The sequence below is a fragment of the Lepisosteus platostomus genome, chromosome 6, assembly GCF_059453375.1.
Source record: "Lepisosteus platostomus isolate fLepPlt1 chromosome 6, fLepPlt1.hap1, whole genome shotgun sequence".
Lineage (NCBI taxonomy): Eukaryota > Metazoa > Chordata > Actinopteri > Semionotiformes > Lepisosteidae > Lepisosteus > Lepisosteus platostomus.
In genome coordinates, this window is record NC_142616.1 from 8,467,910 (window position 1) to 8,477,976 (window position 10,067).

The window sequence follows — 10,067 nt, forward strand, 5'->3', positions numbered from 1 at the left end:
GATCTGCCCATGTGGCTGAAAGGTTGCCAGTTTGTATCCTGCGGCCGGAAGAGGAATCCTACTCCATTGGGTCCCTGAGCAAGGCCCTTAACCCCAGCTGCTCCAGGGGTGCTGTATAAATGGCTGACCCTGTGCTCTGATCCCAAGCTTCTCTCCCTGTCTGTGTGTCTCAGGGAAGGCAAGCTGGGGTCTGTGAAAAGACAAATTCCTTATGTAAGAAATTGTATATGGCCAATAAAGTGATCTTATCTTTTGATGCTCGAAGCATGAGATTATAGGAATGCATGTATTTATTCCTCTCATGATCTAGTTTCCTCCCACAGTCCAAAGACATGCTTTTTTTTTTAATGGGACCCTATCGCAAGCACGTAATTCGTGGTGACGTAACTCCTCTGTATCTGATATTGGACCAAGGACCTGGTGTGAGTGTGTGTGTTTGTGTCTGTGTATGTCATGTGATGGACTGGCATCCCACCCAGGGTGTACCCGCCTTGTGCTTGTTGCTTGACCAGATAGGCTTCAGCTTCCCCCTAATGACTCTGCATTTGTATGCTCAATTACATATTTCCATGAAAGTTTTGTATATGCTAAAAGATATTAAAAACACAACAGAATCGTCCTGGGACTAGTCATGTTTGCTGTGTTCTAATGCCTTTCACTTTATATTTGATTGATTTTTATTATTATAGATATGTAAAAGTATGCTATTAATACACAAAGACAAATATTAATCTAATTTATTTGCAGTATTTTATTATTGTGTACTGTTCATACAAATATAAAAAAACACATTTCATAATGCTAACAGGGAGAAAATACATGACTTTTATTAACGCCAATACAGTATCTGACTGTAATTGGTCCTTGCTTTCATTAACACACACAGTTAGCTTGCATGAGCTACCAGCCTACTGAGACAAGATCAGTGCAGTCTCAGAGGGCGAATAATTAAGCACTGTTTTACTGCCAGCACATTTGTCATTAAAACTAAAAGGTGTCTAGCACCAGGGGAAGAAGCAGAGAGCTGTGTTGATAAAGAGCTAATCATTCTGAATGAGGTAGAGCATTTTATTGTTCCATCTGGGGATGGAGGAATTTGTTTGTGTGTCTGTTGGAGTGGTCATGATGCTCACTTATGTAAAATATAACCTCTGAACATTCAGAATTTAACTGTCTCACACATTGCAAATGTCTGACTATACTCTCTTAACAGCTGCAACTGTTTCACTTTCTCCCAAACTGGGGTGTGATAACTGCTGACAAGCTGATGGTTGAGTGAATTGTGTCCATTTCCTTTCAAAAGGCAAAAAATATTGTGCTTAAAGATTGCAGATCTTAAATGTGGTTGCAGAATTTCAGCCCACTTTTCCCCTCATTTTTGTCAAAATGTACTTGTCACTCCCTTAAATTGTAGTTGGTCACCAAACACCATTTAGATCCTAAAAGGAGGATGCAGAAAAACCAGACAGGTTCAGACTGAGCTCAAACACTGAGCCATCTGCTCTTCGGGAGGCTAGAAGAGTAACCTGCCTCAGTGCATTTTCAAGGAGTTGGTCCCATAGAGATCTAATCGTTTTCTTGGCCATTTACTTTAAATACAGCCCTGAAGATCAAATTCATTGGGTTTAATATAGTGAAAGTTCTGCTGTTGCCTCTGTCCATATCCTAAGATCCTATCCCCAACAAACACACCATACCATGTTGTATACGTATACCATATAATCAATATACCACATATATACAGTACTGTAGCATACTACCTATAATCTATACCATGTATATACCATGCCACATACTGTATATACACTGTACATACACTACAGTATATATATAGTGAGCTAACACTTTGATATGTAAGACAATTGGAGGGAGAGGATGACAAAAGAGATGAAGAGCTCAAGCATGTCTATTTTGTACGTGTATACCTGTGGTTACCTAATGAAGATCCTTCTGGTCCGACTTTGAGTTGGTATCAGTAGTGAGGAGGATAGCTTATCTTGCCCTCCACCCATAGGGCGGAGTGGTGGCTCTGTGGCTAAGGATCTGCGCCTGTGACTGGAAAGTTGCTGGTTCAAATCCTGCGGCTGGCAGAGGAATCCTACTCTGTTGGGCCCCTGAGCAAGGCCCTTAACCCTAACTGCTCCAGGGGTGCTGTACAATGGCAGACCCTGCGCTCTGACCCCAAGCTTCTCTCCCTGTCTGTGTGTCTGTGTCTCCATGGAGAAAAGCTGGGGTATGCAAAAAGACGAATTCCTAATGCAATAAATTGTATAGGGCTAATAAAGAAACATTATTATTATATTACATTATCACCTCTTGGACTTTTTGGACTCTGAAGTTGACTCTGAACCTTGAAACGTCCCGTCCTTAATTTCCTCTCATAGCCCCGTGACTTTGACATTGTCAAAACCTTGGAATACTTGTATCCAGCTCCCCCCCCCCGGCAAAGTCTTTCTTTTCAAGAATTGGTCAAATGAAACCAGGAGCAAAGTGGCAGCCTTCACTATACCCTTGCCCTTGCAGTTTGTTAATGCAGCTTGTGAAACCCTGGAACACCTAATGGTTTGGCCACTGCTTGATCTGATCTTATCTGCCTTACAAAATCTTAATCCAGTTGTCGGGATCACCCAAAATCTCAACAGCTTCTGAAATGATTGTGAGCAAACTAATGCTCACAATAATGTGAGTAAAATGAGCAAAGTAATGGGATTTCCGTTAACTCATATATTGGTACACAATGTATAACAAATGCCAGTGGACATGAGTTAAATATTTTCTGTAAAGCATAGACTGGTTTTGAATTGAGCTTTATTTTTTTCTAAACATGGAAAAAGAACAAAACATTAACTTTGCTTGCCGGTCACACTTTGATTTAATTGTTATCAAACATTAGCTCACAAATGAACTGGGCATTTCCTCAAATTTGTATTTATTGTCTGTTAAGTCACATGGTATATGTGGCTAAATGATAGTGATTATTTATGTGATATGGTCTTGCAATAGTGGCAAAAATGGCAGATTTTTGGAAGATCTCAGAGTAAAAAATAGTGTTTGTTTTCCCTGATTCTTCTGAAAACGTGAAGTGATGGTGTTATTGGCTCTCGGTTGGCACAGGAAATCATTCGAATGGACTTGACTTAATTTGCTTTCAGGCTTAATATTTGGTGGCGTTTCCAACACATTCTGGCAGTAGCTCAGTGTCACATTTTTGACCAGCCATATTCCAAATGTGAGACAACACATTTGTTTTGTCACAGCACATTTCGTCGGCCTGAGGTGGATATAGGCTTCCCATTCGCTGTTTCAATGTGGCTGGCCCTGAGTGTGAGCAACACATGTAGTGGTTACTGTGTGACATAGAGGGTAGAGTCCCTGCCTCCTAATGAGGAGGTTGTGAGTACTCTGGAACAAGGTAATTATCTGAATCACTCCCGTAAAACACTTAGGTGGTGCAAATATATGTTGCTTAGGATAAAAACATCAGCCAAATAAATTAGTCACGATAGTAACATACAGATAGTAACAAAAACAGCTGAATTTGCTACATTCCAGGTCTGAATACCAAAACAATTAAGTTAGATGTTGAAGGGTCTATTCATTTAGAAAATATAAACTTAAGCTGAAGACACAGAGCCAGAACAAAACAACATTAGCCGCTCAATCCCTTCATGGACATCAAAATAATCAAAATTATGACCTGATGTAACAAATATTGTAAATATTGAGTTACCCAAAAATCTAATAATAATCAATCTACAGTGTAGCACTAAAAAACAAGCTATTAACCTGTCTGTTTTGTTTTATCTTGTTCAGATTTTAATATGTGAAACACGATATTTTCACCCAAGGGCATCATTTCTTGCCCTACTGGTGCACTAAAGAAAAATTTTTTTAATCCTTCAAGGCGTTTTCTTCCCTTTCACATCATACCAAACCTATGAGAAATGCACAAGAACTAAAGGTGACCAATAGCTACAGTACTTTTATAATAGGACGCATAAGGACAGCGCCATCTGAACAAATCTTAACACATCGTCTCGCTCGCTCCTCAAAATCCAGGAGCTTCGACATCCATCGGTAGGGTCTATTCCAGGCACTGACAAAAAAGATTTTCCTTGTAACGGTTCGAAATCCGCTTTTAATAGGCTTCCACCAAAATCCCCTGGACGCTGCTGCTGCATAAACCCCATCTGAAATAACGGCATGAGATATTGCTTCTGTTTTAAGAGGCGTCGCAAAATCTGTAAGGCAGCAGATCCAAAGTGCTTCGCAAAGCAAATTAAAATAGCTGTCCAGCATGGGCGACAGGATCTCTGCATGGGTAGGCATTACTTTCCTGCCGAAGACAGATGAGAATTACAGCTCTCAATCTCTTCAGCGTTTTAAATCCAGCACCTCCCAAACTGAATTATTGACACTATTAGTGCTATTATACTGCGAATACGATCACAGTTCCAACTACCAACAAAAATTCAAACTTCTGTTTCAACAACAACAACAAAAATGTATTTCTTGCCCTACTGGTGCAAAACGATTACTTGATTACATGTTATTTATGTTATGTTATTACATGTTACTGTTATTGCTATTGTGTAACTGTCTATTGTCTTATCTTCTGTCCTATTTATATACTGCACCTGAGTGACTAATGAGAAACACTTTTCATTATACTATGCACCTGTGTAAGTTTAATGACAATAAAGTTGAATTGAATTGAATTGAACTGAAAAAAAAAAGTAGAATCGACGTGGCCCGCACTCCCTCTACTTAAAAATACACTTTTATGTAACATTTAGCAACTTTTTGACAATCTCAAACCCTCATCGGTGTAAACATGGTTCGCTACACAAAGATAAATATCTATCATAAACGTCTAAGACATTGACCGCTAGCATTCCATGTAAAAGAAAGTTCCCTTTATTTCCAAACAGCATTTTTCAATAAATAGACCCATAAAAAGCCATAAACAAGATACATAAATCAAGTAATCGCAACATCAGTAAATTTCGCAGCTGTTCCATTCAAAGAGCTGCTTCTGGTTCCGTAAGACAGCGCAGTTTTAGATACCTGATCTGATTCACTGTAGAAGCTATAAATAGAAGCTGCTCTTCAAAGTACTCGGGCATGAGATCAAATCAGATCTGTGCTCATTAGCGGGGTGAAATTATTCTCAATTCTGTTTAATCGTCTAAAAAGACAAACAAATATGGAGGTGTTTTCTTTTTACTCAACTCAACTACAGATCGTTCCATGCATCGGTCTCAGGTGGCTCTTAACGATGCTATATGTCATGGCCTTGGAGTCACACCATAGGAGTCCTTTGGGACACCTAAAGATCTGCCGATCGGTTCTGAATTGAATCTGTTAGACGCTCGTTGCTTATAACAAGCGTTCCCTCAAAAGGTCTTGTTACAGTAGATGTTCAAAGCCAGCTACTGGGCTTTACAGTATAGTCTACTGTTCGCAGGAGATCCTTGAAGTATGTGGGCCGTTGGACAAATTCAGCTTCAACCATTCCCCCTCCCACTCTCAAGAGAGCGCACTGGAAGCTGTTGCTGTCAGCTCTTCCGTCAAATAAACAGCACTCAAACGGTTATTTAATCGGAGTCCAGCTTCCTGGATATAAAATGTGTTATTTCACATTTTAAAATTCTAAATCATCTGACTTTAAGATCTTATAAACCGCCAATAAAAGAAAACTCTTACTTTTTGATAGTGTTTAGACGAAATTGGATGTGTCCAGTAGCCTTCAGTGATAAGTTAGTGGACAAGAGCCTCTGAACAGACACTGGAAACACTCACAGGGCAGGAAGATGTTGTTTTACATTTTAAAACCGTTGTTTCTGCAATATGATGTCCTTCTTTTTAATACCATAACGTTTCTTTCTAGAATCATTATTAAATAAGCAACCGTTCCTTTTCCAGATGGCAGTATTTAGACAGTTAGGTGCCTCTGGACCAGAGCTTCAGTCAGCTTTCACAGCAGTTTGTGTGTAACTGAGAAGCAGGAGGCAGTCCTTTTCTTGCAACAGCGAGATCATTGCTCTCTCTACTTCACACAGCTCTGAGAACACCTGTCATTTGGTCATAGATATTCATTAACATCTCCCTCCAAAGCCATTAGCTGCCCAGATGGAGTCTCAGTGCGAGAAGCTTTCTTGTCAAGGGTTGAAGGCAGAAACCCAGAGTCTCAGCCACATCACTGTGTGGTTTTCAGCACGATTCACAGGCACGACGCTTTGCAAAGCATCGGGAAAGCAATGGAAATCAATTGACATCAACACAACCGCCAGGTTATAAACACACAAGAGCCATTCAATCACTTACAGCAAATACTTTGAAAGTTCAGATTATTAAGACAGATAGTATGGGACAAAATCCTCAATCCCCCATAAACACATGAGACGCAGTACACATGGTACTGAGGGGCCGAGCTTCTGAAAGATTTACTGCCCTGCTAAACGTATGCTTGCTTGCTTGCCTACTTAGAAAACAACATGATGAGGTTATACACTGAAGCATTTATCCTTCAGGCAGCTAATCTGAGAGATGCTCAGGGTGCTTTAGATGCTTCTTGATGCTGTCAGTGTTAGAAGTGGTGAACTCAACCCAAGCAACAGGGAATAATCCACAGACGTTCCTGCCTGGGAGTCAGACGGAATTCATATTTCCCAAAGCCACGAACCCTCCCTACATTTTCAAACCCCACGCCTCCCCTCCCCAAGCCACCTCACCTCCAAGATCAGCTCTTCCATTTGGAACTGTTTCTGAGATACCCGGTCGTCCTCCACGTGCTCGTGGTAGTAGATGACCATCACGTCGTACTTCTTCATCACCGCCTTGTAGTTCTTGGCGTTGAGGTCGTGGACGCGGTCCTTGCCATCGTACTCGGGGAAGTCGAGACCCTTCTCCCCCCAGGCTAGCCCCCCGAAGGAGAGCACGATCCCCAAAAGCACCCAGCCCAGCTTCATGGCTCCCGATTGTTTGTGGTTTGTGATCCTTAGGGGGACGGTCCTGCGCGGCGCAAAGGCAAGAATCGAGACGTCTGGCTCTAGAAGGAAGGAAGGGAAGGGGGGTAAAAAGAGACGAAGACCTGGGGGCTTGGCGTCCCGGAAAAGTACGAGAAAAAGAAGTCGCCGACGAGCCTTTCCTAGTCCGTCAAGGAAGCATGCGGGGAAGAACTGGGCCTGCCCGTGTGTTCGGTTCGGGAGGAAGCGAGTGCGTGGTGTGTGTGTGTCAGCAGGCTTGGTGGGGTGTGTCTGCGTGTCCGACGAGGAGCTTGCCGAGGTACGAGCTGCACTTGGGGAAGGGGGCAGCGGAAAAAGTGGGAGAGAGCTTGGAAGCTGGGTAAAAAAGACCCCCGAGGTGGAGTGGGAGGGGGAAAGAACTATCTTTGACAGTTGGCACCCGCTCCTGCCTCCCTCCCATCTCTTCGTCTAGAGAGAGAGAGGGGGAGAGGGAGGGAGAGAGAAAGGAAGCTCAGATTCACACCCTGGCGGGCTCCAAAGGGAGAGAGGAAAGACGGGAGAGAAGGAGGCTGGGATGCCTTGGCCATATTAAGTTCTGAAGGGGGCTCAGGTCCCTGGCTAAAAATAAAAGGCCAAAGCAGGATGACTAGAGAGAGAGAGATGGAGGAGAGGGGAGAAATTTGCAATAGTATCTCGGGTCCCATTCCTTGGCAGTGACAATGACCCAGTGTGGCGCTAGTTCAAGTTGGGACAGCACCCCAGAGGCAAGCCGGTGTGTGTTGGAAGGTGGTGGAAGGGTTAAGAGAAGGACCACGAAAAAGCTCAGTTATGTCAGGGGAGTGTGTGTATTGGGGGGGGGGGTGAATTGCAGGGGAGGGGGGCACAGAAAAAGAGACATAAATCTGCTTGAAAGCGGGAAACACTGGACGAGGTCGTGGCTCTAAGGAGAGGACAGGTCAGCGTCGTTTCCGGTAGAGGTGTCAACGTGCTACAAAGACGCTAAATCCTGTTTCTGAGAAAACACGGGGAGTGGGCGTATGGGCGGAGGTGTGGGAGAGGAAACAAATCCAAAGATGTCACCCCAAAGCACCCCAAAAGCTGTCCATCATTGACATTTCACTCTCTTTTTAAAAGGGAGCAATGTTGTTCCTAATTTGTGTACTTTCTCTTGGACGACAAGCATGTAGTGAAATACACTGCCTTTAATGAGGTATCAGAAATCCCTTTTCATTCCACGGAGCGGCACGTGTATTGCAATGTGGTTTTGCTCCTCTCATATCTGGCCCTTGAAAGAGGTTTGCCTTTTTTGTGCTCAGATGGTGCTGAGCAATTTTAAAGGTCCCTTTTAAGTTTTTGCAGGCATTGTGTGCCAACGCTTAGGAATTGAGAAGCATTCTTGAACTGCTTCCCATTCCTGCGGTTTGTAAGCCTCACACAATATGTTTCCTGACCTGATTACTTCTCGTTTGTGCCGACCGAGATGCTGCTTCTCTGTAACAGGATTTTCTAAAATGTGCGTTCTCTCGAACGTAAATCTCTTGTCGTTTTGGCGCAGGGATCTTCCCACAGAGCGCAGAATTTGAATATGGATTTTGGATAATGCGTTTTCTAAAGGATTGAACGCTCCCAAGTTTAATCGGATTCATTGTGTCCAACGCACTCCTAAAAATCAGTGGCTGGCTTCAGTTTGCACTTGATCTTATTTTATGGTTCACTCTTTACTGTTTACTAGATTTCAGCTATCTGTGGACTTCATGGCACAGAAGCAGGACTCCTATGGTATAGCATTGGGGTCCTCTCCAGATCTTACCAGCTGCCAGCTCTCTGACAAAGAGCTCAAATAAAGCAGCAGAGCACAAATATACAGGAACACCAAAATGTAAGCAGCTTTACTAACAAACATGAAGTAACCAGGATCTGATGTTTGCTTGTGCACAATGACCTGTAAAACCTGGAATGGATTAAAGAGATGTGCAATGGGATTCTCACAGGCCACTTTGTAACATTTGTGAACATCTGCAGCCAGATATTGCTTTAAAACAAGCATTATTGGCCAGATAACAGAGATTTGCAGAATTTCTAAAGAGCACACAGCACATCTGAGTACTCTACCTGGTCTGCTTCAGCCCCACTGCCAGGAGGTGGCCAGAGGTTTGCTGGAGCAGGCACGGAGCAGGCTGATATTAATTTACAGAGCGAAAGGGGAGAGGTGAGATATTAATAACGATGCGCAAACTGAACCCCCAGCCCACATTTGCAGACTCTCACATTTACTGCCTATTTTGTCACCCTCGGGGAATGAGGGAATATGTAGCTGGGGGGGAGGACTTGAGCTGGTTGTGAATATCCAGTGTCATAGTGGGGATAGAAATCGGAGGCTGTTGATTTAACCCTTGAAACCCCGAACCCCATCCAAAAAGACGCATGCGCCCTCACTTGTTTTCTAGCTTGTCTCTCGTGGTAACTGATGTGCGATCACGTTCCTCCATTACCTAATGAGACCTTGTTCTGTTTATTGTGTATATCTAAGGCGTTCATTTCTTTGTCCAGCTGTTTTCGTGTTCGGTCTGTCTAATCAGAATGTGCACCAATTCATCTTACTCAAAGCGTGTGTCTTTGTTTTTCTGCCAAGCCTCTCATAATGTCAAATGTGCATTTTCGAAGGATGCTAGTCCAAAAGTGTGCACTGTGTGTGTTAAATACTGTAGCGGGCAGATCTCTTCTCTGAAGAAGCGTGTCATTCGCTTTTTTTTCTTTCATACAAAAAATAAAGCACATTTTCTGTGCAAAAATATGGATGAACAGAAGGTTATGTGCTACGGCAGTATGGGCCTTTGAAATAGGTCTTTCTCTGGGCAACACTGCCCTCTGCTAGGAAAAGATGGAACTGCAACATGACATGAAATTCATTGTTTTCAGAGCATCTCATTCTTAACCATTCACTCCATTGGATTCTCATTCCTCCTGGAGGCTTTAATAAGCCTTATTTACTCAGCTTGGTTTATGCACTGCCTGATTTCTTTCACAGGGTCAATCTCTGCTATTGGATTTATAGTCACGGCTTGGCTGAACACTCTAGTGGGACGGTTTTATTCACTG

At 42.9% G+C, this 10,067-nt stretch overlaps 1 protein-coding gene across 2 annotated transcripts in view; it reads right to left on the bottom strand.

Annotated features, from left to right (window-relative positions):
* casq1b (calsequestrin 1b) overlaps window positions 1-7,366 on the bottom strand; it is a 41,260-nt gene extending 33,894 nt beyond the window's left edge. The window contains exon 1 of one of the 2 annotated variants that reach the window (XM_088637738.1): window positions 6,735-7,366. In XM_088637738.1, coding sequence (XP_088493864.1) covers window positions 6,735-6,971 — 237 coding nt within the window. In that variant the 5' untranslated portion in view covers window positions 6,972-7,366. The remainder of the gene's footprint in view (window positions 1-6,734) is intronic. The other variant, XM_088637739.1, reaches the window with a different exon arrangement.
* Window positions 7,367-10,067: the final 2,701 nt, after the last annotated feature.